Source organism: Peromyscus californicus, unplaced genomic scaffold (genome assembly GCF_007827085.1).
Source record: "Peromyscus californicus insignis strain IS unplaced genomic scaffold, ASM782708v3 Scaffold_8__1_contigs__length_139910024, whole genome shotgun sequence".
In the NCBI taxonomy this organism is placed as follows: domain Eukaryota; kingdom Metazoa; phylum Chordata; class Mammalia; order Rodentia; family Cricetidae; genus Peromyscus; species Peromyscus californicus.
In genome coordinates, this window is record NW_026294606.1 from 8,046,046 (window position 1) to 8,054,939 (window position 8,894).

The 8,894-nt window shown below is 54.2% G+C and overlaps 1 protein-coding gene across 1 annotated transcript; it reads left to right on the forward strand.

Moving 5' to 3' along the window:
• The first annotated feature begins 356 nt into the window (after positions 1–356).
• Positions 357–7,088, forward strand: Cxcl14 (C-X-C motif chemokine ligand 14). The gene is made up of 4 exons (XM_052728853.1): positions 357–660; positions 825–930; positions 4,193–4,306; positions 6,940–7,088. The coding sequence occupies exons 1-4, from the start codon at positions 597–599 to the stop codon at positions 6,953–6,955; spliced, it is 300 nt and encodes a 99-aa protein (XP_052584813.1). The 5' UTR covers positions 357–596; the 3' UTR covers positions 6,956–7,088.
• The last annotated feature ends 1,806 nt before the right edge of the window (positions 7,089–8,894 follow it).

Genomic DNA, 8,894 nt, shown 5'->3' on the forward strand with positions numbered 1-8,894 from the left:
CTGGGACTCTCGGTGGCTTGGGACAGTAAACCTGTGTGGCCTGAGAAGCATCCACAGGAAACAGAAAACCAGCACCCTTCCGCAAGCTGCGCACCCGCCTGGCCTCTCCAAGACAGGGCAGTGGCACCGATGTCTGGGTGTGCAAGTGCGTGAAGGCGAGCGAGAGGGTAGCGGATGTGAGTGTGTGCGTGTGCGCGTGGCTCCGAGTGTGTGCCGCTGTGATCGCGATGGGTCTGGAGCGGGCGGCAGGGCGGGCTGGGAGATCTCCTCCCCCCACCACATTGAGAAATCTCAGTGAGTCACCGAGTGGTTCTGCATATTAATGAGCTCGCTCTCGGAGAGGGCAGGAGCGAATTTAAAAGAGGCCAGGGTGGGCGGAGGGAGGTTGTGGGGAGATCGCAGCACCCAGCGCCAAGCGCAGCGCGCAGCACCAGACAGACGGCAGGAGCTCCCACCGACGGGCGCATCTGGAGTGAGCCGAGCAGGGAGGCGTGCTCTAAGCAGAGAACCGAACCGCGCGGCATCCCCCGGCCGCGGCACGCACAGGCCGGCTCCCTTCTCGCGTCCCTGCTCCCCACCGCGCCCCTCCGGCCAGCATGAGGCTCCTGGCGGCCGCGCTGCTCCTGCTGCTCCTGGCGCTGTGCGCCTCGCGCGTGGACGGTGAGTGTCGCGAGGGCCCTCTGTCGCCGACCTGTCCCCTTCTAGGGAGCCCGAGCACCACCTAAGTATCCTGGAACCCCGGGGATCCCGGGCGGGCACCTTGGGCGGTCACTGAGCCGGAGACCCCTCTGGCGACTCAGCAGCCTGGCCGTGCTCTCCCGCAGGGTCCAAGTGTAAGTGTTCCCGGAAGGGGCCCAAGATCCGCTACAGCGACGTGAAGAAGCTGGAAATGAAGCCAAAGTACCCGCACTGCGAGGAGAAGATGGTTATGTGAGTTCTGAGGGGGTATGTCCCGTGGCCGGGCACAACCTGGGGCTGGATCGGGTTGATTCGCCTTTCCACTTTTACCAAGGTCCTGGGGAGCAGTTTATAATCGTCTGGCAAGTCCTCGGGACATTGCCTGACAGTCTGGAAAGGGGGTCTCTGGCCGGTCCCTCTGAGCCTGTCCTTGTTAGGATCCCAACGGGCAGGCTGGGGTGTTACTGTGGGCTAGTGGTTCTGGGTCGCCCACTTAGAACATCTACACCAGATCCATTCGGGACACACACCCAGCGCTGCCTTCCTCTTCCTGAAGAGAGAAGTAACAGACCCTTGTCTTTAGTCTCAACTTTCCTTTCAGAGCCGCTTTTCAGTCAGGGTTTTGGCCACAGGGGTGGACAGTTTGGGGCTCCCGGGGCTTTCATTGTGAGAATGCCCCTGTCTCTTCCTTCTCCGGCAGCCGGGTTCCTTGTGGGTCCGTGAGTGTGAACAGTGTTGGAGAAAGTGCTCTCCTGGGGTTAATGTGCCATGCCACCACCGCAGCTGTTTGGTGGGGATGTCGGCAAAGTCTTTAAAACTGGGGCAGAGAGAGAACACTGAGTTTCCTTGCGCCTCAGCCTTCCCAATTAACCACTTGAAGCCAGCGCGGCCGTTTCCCCTCAATGCACTCTTGGCCAGGAAGGCAGCCCTTGGCAAAACAGCTCCCAAATATTTGCCATGGACCATTGGCCCCTCTTCCCCTCCCCCAGAAACAGGACACACTTCATTCACAGTCTGGGCAAGTGCCTTCCACCGGCTGCCCTTGCCGGCCCAGAGGCCTTCAGGCAGTGTCTGTGAAGGAAGGGCACACCCCCACCGGGCACCTCAAACCTCCACCCGGGCAAGTTCGGGAATGGGGCCTGAGCTGACCCGAGTCATGAGCTTCCAAATTAACCTCCTTACACCGCCCCTTGTCTTGCAGGTCCGATAAAGGAAAACTACCCTTTTAGGTGTGGGCTGGCTCAGGGTTCGAAGAGCTGTGGCAGACGACACAGCACCTCAGAATTTCTAGTTTGGGGGTTCAAAAATGTTAGAGAATATTTCGAGTTGTCTCTCAGACCTCCAGGAATAAAATAGTGCAGGGTGCAAGAGCGACTCAAAGGGACTTTCTCTGCCCTAGCCAGGCTCGTTCTCTCCTTGACTAAACTCTGGGTAAAGAGAGAAACTCTAGCCAAGCCAGTCCACGGGAAGGTGTCATGCAGCCTTGGGAAAACTTGCAGGGGCCTCATGAGACCAGCACCTCTCCAAGGCCTCCCTCTCCACCCCATCCTTGACAGCCCCAAGACTCCTGTCCCGTTCATGAGACAGGGGACCACACTTTTTGCCAAAAACAGGTTTTCAGCCTCAAAAGCTGAAGGAGAGTTCTCTAGCTCACCCTGAGTCACCCAGAGACCACTGCTGGGGGTGTGGGTCGGTGGAGTCAGGATATGGAAAAGCCTGGATTCCTTTTTTTAAAAATATGTATTTGTTACTGGGGAGGGAGTTGGGGCCATGGCACGTTGTGGGGATCAGAGGGTGACATGCAGGGGGTTCACCCCTTCCATCAGGTGTGTCCCGGGAACCAAACTCAGCTCCAGGCTTGGCAGCAGGGGCACTTACCTACTGAGCCATCTTGCCAGCTCAAGTCCATGTTCTTGAAGAGCAATTTGTGTCATATGTCCATGGAGTTCTCATCCAAACCATTGGCACCCCCAGAGTTGCTGTGACCCAGAATTTCTGATAGTTATTAGGCCTTGAATCCCAGACTCTGTATCCTGCTGCTGATTTGCATAACCCCAGGATTCTGAGCAGCTCTGGTAGAGGGGTGGGGGAGTGGAATGAACTCTTTCGTGCCCTCCCTGACTTTCAGAAGTGGGATGCTCAGTCTGCACTCTAGCCTATGGAGAAAGGGCTTTTTACTGGAGTTGGCCACTGGGGCAACAGTAGCATTGTGGGTGTGGAGGAAATACAGGAGGTAATTCTGCAGGATGGCAGAGGGGTAGAGGGAGGGCCCCACGCTTGGAGCCTGCAAGGATCCACCTGTCTCCAGAGAAGCGCGATCCAATTACCTGGCATTATCAAATGTCCATCCCTGGTCTTGGATGAGGAAGAACAGGCTCCGGAAGCAGTATCCTGTCCCCATTCTGCTGGCAAGAGTCTGTTTTCTGTCCCTAGATTGGGAGATTGCATTCACAGCAACCCTGCCCCCTTCTAGAATTTGACCTATAAGCCCTGACTCTTCACCTTGGGGACCAGGTAGGGAACAAGCTGACCTCCCTACCCATCTGTGACCCCTTAGGAAGTCGGGTCTCCACTTTACATGTTCCAAGTGGACTCTCATTCTTGACCATCTCCCCCTCCCAGAAGTTTCCTGTAACTCCCACCATCCCCCTGGTCATCCTGGCTGAGAAAGGTACCTCAGGCCATCCAGGACTGAGCTCACACATGAAGTGTGACTTCCCCCTGGCTGCCTCGTCTTTCCTGACTAATTAGTAATAACAGTGGTCACTGGACGCCTACCAGGGCTGAGCACTGTGCAAGTGTTATACCTTTAGCTCCTTCTAAAACCCTGTGAGGTAGGTCCTTATACTGTATCTGTTAAGCAGTCAGCAGCTTACGGGGATTCAGACTCAGCTGACTGTCTCTGTACCCGGCCCTGCTTCTCCCCTGCACAGCTAGGCCTCCGTGGAGTTGGAGTTTTGGCTAAGAGAGGCCCAGAGAAGGAAGGTCTTATTTTTCTGCCCCCAAATGAAATAACTGCAACCTCACACTCAAGCATAAAACTGGGCTAACAGGCCAACAAGGCCCTTGCTCCAGTATCAGCAAATGCCCAGTCCAGGGACAACTGTGGAGGGTTCAGGTGCTGGGGTTAAGGACCAGAGACTATGGTATGCGCAGGGTATGACTCGGCCCCTTGATAGAGTTCCTCAAATCCAAGGATGGTGCTTGGCATGCGCACCTTCTAGCAGTGGTTCTGTCTACCTCTGCACCTCTGGAAGCACCGCCTGGTTATTGGTCCCCAAGGGAGCCTATGCTGGAGATCACAGATCACTGGGTGCTGACTGGGGTAGGAATTCCCAAGGGAAAAGTGAAACTCACTCCATATAGGCTAACCCCATCATGGAGACTGAGACACAAAACATGAAAAGGCTGACCTGGGGTTGAGCACTTGAGACTTGAGGGAGGGACCGAGCCTCCCAGTCCTGCAGACAGTTATTCAGACGTTGAAACCTGTACCCATTCTGCCCTGTTTCAGCATCACCACCAAGAGTATGTCCCGGTACCGGGGCCAGGAGCACTGTCTGCACCCTAAGCTGCAGAGCACCAAACGCTTCATCAAATGGTACAATGCCTGGAATGAGAAGCGCAGGTACAACATCTCTTCTCACCTCCCCACCCCCTCCCGCCCACCCACCTCCCTCTGCCCACCGCACCCTTCTCCCGCCCACCCAGAAGGGCTTGGCTATTGGCTGTGGCTTTCAGGGCAGGAAGGGACCCACACACCATATCGTCTACTAGGCTCATCACATGTGAGACACCCACAAAAGTAGACACTCTGACACTGTTTCCACCTACTGCTGATGAGGAACCCACCACCTAACCAAGGAGGCTACTGCTCTCTGGACAGCTGTGAGCACTGCAGCTGTATCCTTTTGTGAACTAAGATCTGCTTATTCGAACTTTCCTATTCTAGTCCTTTGTGAACATTTCTATAAAGACTTGTTTTTAATCTTGTGTGTACCAGTACTAAGCCTGCATGTATGTTTATGTGCCCCCTGCGTGACTGATGCCCAAGGATTCCAAAACAGACTCATCAGATCCCCTGACGCTGCAGTTACTGATGGCCGTGGGCCTCCATGTGGGTGTCAGGTTCTCTGCAAGGACCAATGCCTTTAACTGTTGAGCCATCCCTCCGGCCCCTAACTTACACACTACGGTCTTTATTGCTCTTTTTATGGAAGTCACATAAGCTGAAAATGGCCGGGTGAGCACCAAGGTGCCCAGTGCCCTGTTTTTCTCCGGCACCTTCTCAGGCAGGTTCTCGAAGCTGCTTGAGTTCAGCCCCTTCCAATCAGAGCCACTTTACCCAAAGGAGCAGCAGTTAAAATGATCAGCGCCTTGGGTCAAACACCTCTGCTAGCTGGGCAGTCTCTCCATCAGAAGGGGGCTTCTTAGTTCTAATCTTGGGGTCTCCAGGTCTGGCCATGGAAGGACAGGCTACTTCCCAGCTCCTTCGTACCATGTGTTGCTCAAACACCCACGGCTTGTTCTCTTATACCTTTACCTGCAAAGCAAAGCTGGGGAAAGACACACACTTGGGTGACTTCCGAGGACCCCAGCCCCTTGCCCTAAGACAGGGGAACCAGATGGGGACAGGGTGTGACTTCCACAGCACCTGGAAAAGTCAGGGCAAGAAGCCAGGACCCTGTGGGGTGTTCGGGTCCTTGGTGCTGCCTTTCCTAGCACGTGCTCCCCCAGCCCCAGCCTTGTGACCAGCTCTCTCAGAGCTGGCACCCCTGTTCAGCTTCTGCACCTGAATCCTTTCTTGCTCCCTCCAAAACTGCCTCATCGGCAGTTGCCTGAAATAGAAAGTGGTGAGGTGAGCGACTGTTCCCTACGTATCTGATGGGAGTGAAGCCCTCTTTCTGGCCAGAGCATGCAGTTCACATGGCGAAAGCAGAGCCTGCCCCCCTCCCTCCCCCATCCCCCCCCCCCTCCCAGGCCTGTGTCATCAAAAGCAAAATGGCTGCAGGTTTAGCTTCTGGAGGGTTGGGAAGTCTTGCCCAGATGACTGGAGACAACAGACCTTCCCCCCACTGCATTTCTTCCTCCACCTGGGCCATGTCTTTGAAGAGGAGGCACCTGTGGGGATCCTGCACACACACACACACACACACACACACACACACACACACACACACACACACACACAGCCTCACTGTTCTTTTGTAGATTGCTCTCATGAAGGCTACAGAGCTCTCTGCTGCTAGTCCTCTGACAATTTACTATATCAAGAGTCTGGCCCTTTTGGGGGGTGGGGGAGGTGTGGGCGCGATTTGCTTGTGTGTATATCTGTTAAGACAAGGTCTCACATAGCCCAGGCTAATATCGACTCAAACTCAAAGCAAAGGATGACTTTGAACCATGAATCCTAATCCCACCACCTCCCAAGTGTCGGGATTACATGATTACAGGCCTGAGTTCTGGATTCATCCATTTCTTGGGACACGGAGGCGTCCCAGAATAGGAAACTGCCATGCCCGCCCTTTCCCTTTCTCCCCTTCCCTGGTAAAGGATTAAAAGTGACTTAGTGAATATAGATGGAGGTAAAAGAACTGCTCCAAGTCAGAGGGAGAGCGAACATACATGCTCAGTAGCTCAGGGTGGAGGACAGAGAAGGCTGCATGGCCGGGCCCCTGGTCCATGGCACCAGTAAGTGAGCTCAGAGCCCCTTAGAGACCAGAATCTCTGACTGTCATGAGGCGGCTCTATTGAGCATTTCATTGCATTTCTGTATTATTTATATGTATGTGTCTGTCTACCTGACTGCCTGGATGCCTTGTAAGTGCAGTTCCTGAGACGGTCAGAAGTGGGCCCTGGATCCCCTGGAGCTGGAGTTACAGGTTTTTGCAAACTGTCTGATAGGGTGCAAGAAACTGAACTTGGGTCCTCTGAGCAATGACGGGTCTTGGATGCCATCTCTCCAGTCCCCAGGCAGTTTATTTCAACGCATAATTAGGGCATCTTACTTGGAAATCAGGATCAAGGAAAAAGGAGCAGTGAGCTGAGTGGGTAGTACTGCCCGGAGCTAGGATTTCAGGTGTGAGGGAGCACACCCATCCTTGTGTGAACTTTTGCGTTAGTTCAATCCCATCCTCAGAGCCACCTCCCCTCTCCGGGCCCCAGCCTGGAAGGGGGTCCACAGATGAAGCCACTAAGCAGCAGCTATAAGTGACCTGCACGGCGTCCTGAGCCACTGACAACCGTGTCCTTTCTTCCCAGAGTCTACGAAGAATAGGAGGACTGATCTCGGGAAGAAAAACTCCAGGCCAGTTGAGAGACTTCAGCAGAGGACTTCGCAGATTAAAATAAAAGCCCTTTCTTTCTCACAAGCATACGACAAATTATATATTGCTATGAAGCTCTTCTTACCAGGGTCAGTTTTTACATTTTATAGCTGTGTGTGAAAGGCTTCCAGATGTGAGACCCAGCTCTCCTGCACTCCAGACTTCATTTCCAGTGGCTTTTTGCCGAAAGGGGGGATGGGGGTGGGACAACTCAAGCCTTTCCTTTTTAAAATAAGGGGTTTGTATTTGTCCATATGTCACTACACATCTGAGCTTTATAAGCGTCTGGAAGGAACAATGAGCTTGGTTGAGGCATTTCATTGCACCATTGCTCTGGTCCAGGCTTGCGAAGCTTCCGCTCAGAGGTCCTGGCGCCTCGGCACAGCTGCCCTGGACTCTCCTGGACTTAGGACTGGTCAGGGTTTCAGTGGGACTCCACAGCGGCCCCTGTTGCAGGGCAATTGGGAGCAGGTCCTTCAACATCTGTACCTCGAGAAACTCAGTCTAGTTACCAGGATAAGCTTCTTCCCAGCCCCCAGCCCAGTTCACAGCCAGGCAAGCGATCGATCGTTAGAGGAGCTGGGTCTTCCTTCCAACCTGAGGGTTTCTGAAAAGTCCGCTGCTTTGGTAGATGATGCTTCCAAAGCCCGGGAAGTTCCAGGCACTGTGGAAAATAACCTAAGGGGGAAAGATTCGGGAATAAATGCACAACACACAGCTGGAGCGACACATCCTATCGGCAAGGGGAGAATTTCAAAGCTTTGTTTCTTTCCCTCACCCCAACAGAAAGCACACTCCCCCTCTAGGCAGATGCAAACAGCGCAGTCCTCTTTGGGGGTTCGGATGATCCTGAACCCACTCCTGTGTACATACCACCCTCAGGGTGCCCTACCGCACCGTACGGCTGTTTCTCTGCTCTGTACATGCTGAGAGCCACGAGCTGCATGCAGGTTTCATGTTCTTTCTAAGATGAAAAAGAAAGTAATAAAATATATTTGAAGTTACCAAAATTCTAGACTCCTGGGCTCTTTTCTCTCTAGTTAAGCCAGAGAACAATGAAATGTTTGCCTTGTCCTAAATAAATGGGCACTAATGTGTGGGAGAGAAAATGGGTGTCTCACAAATACCTGTCAACAGTCTCTGTGGAAGGCGTGGGGCTGTTGCTGTTTCTAGAAGCCAGGCGGCCAGGCCTGGAGGCTAATGCTCCCCACGTCCCACTGCAGCAGCTTGGTGGGAGCAGGCAGGTGGAGGTTGACAGGGGGGTCCCAAAGAAGAAGCTGTTCAAGATGCCTTGGGGCCCTCAGCTCTGAGAGCCCCTGCGGAGGGGCTGGGTGGGTCTGCTGCTGCTTCTGGAAGATACCTGTAACTGCAGAGCACACCTGATTGTGTCTCTGGGAACTGGGTGATGGAGGCGAAGCGCCGGAAGGGAGGGCCCTGGGGCTGGTGACCTGCGTCTTACTGAGTGTAGCTGAGTCAGTCAGCTGCAGCTGCGTCTGTCCTCCAGTCTTGCTGCCCAAGGCGAGAAGTCCCTAGACTAGGAACCTGGAGCCACACCCCTTCACTTCCACAGACCGTTTCCTGACATTGGCTCTGCTCACATTTGCAAGGACACACAGCAAGTCTCTTCTGCTGGTGTGAACCACAGGATGATGCTGTGGTCCTCTCTGTCACAGCCAGGCTTCCTCTCGGTAGCTCCAAGCTGCCTCTCCAGTGAGCTCCTGAGCACACTGAGGACTGCATCCAAGGGTGCCCAGGGCACTTACTGTCACACTCCCCAGTAGGTAGATGGCCACTTTCTGCTGAGGTCTGGAACCATGCATCCGCCACCCTGCCTTTTCCTTTCCCTCATTAGAGAGGAAAACGGCGTAGTAACCCTAACCCGAAGCCGGA

Bases quoted from the DNA above. Each gene is read 5' to 3' on its own strand.
- Cxcl14 (XM_052728853.1), top strand. From the start codon at position 597: ATGAGGCTCCTGGCGGCCGCGCTGCTCCTGCTGCTCCTGGCGCTGTGC. The intron at 661-824 runs GTGAGTGTCGCG...GCTCTCCCGCAG, and splicing joins GTGCGCCTCGCGCGTGGACG to GGTCCAAGTGTAAGTGTTCC. The intron at 931-4,192 runs GTGAGTTCTGAG...GCCCTGTTTCAG, and splicing joins TGCGAGGAGAAGATGGTTAT to CATCACCACCAAGAGTATGT.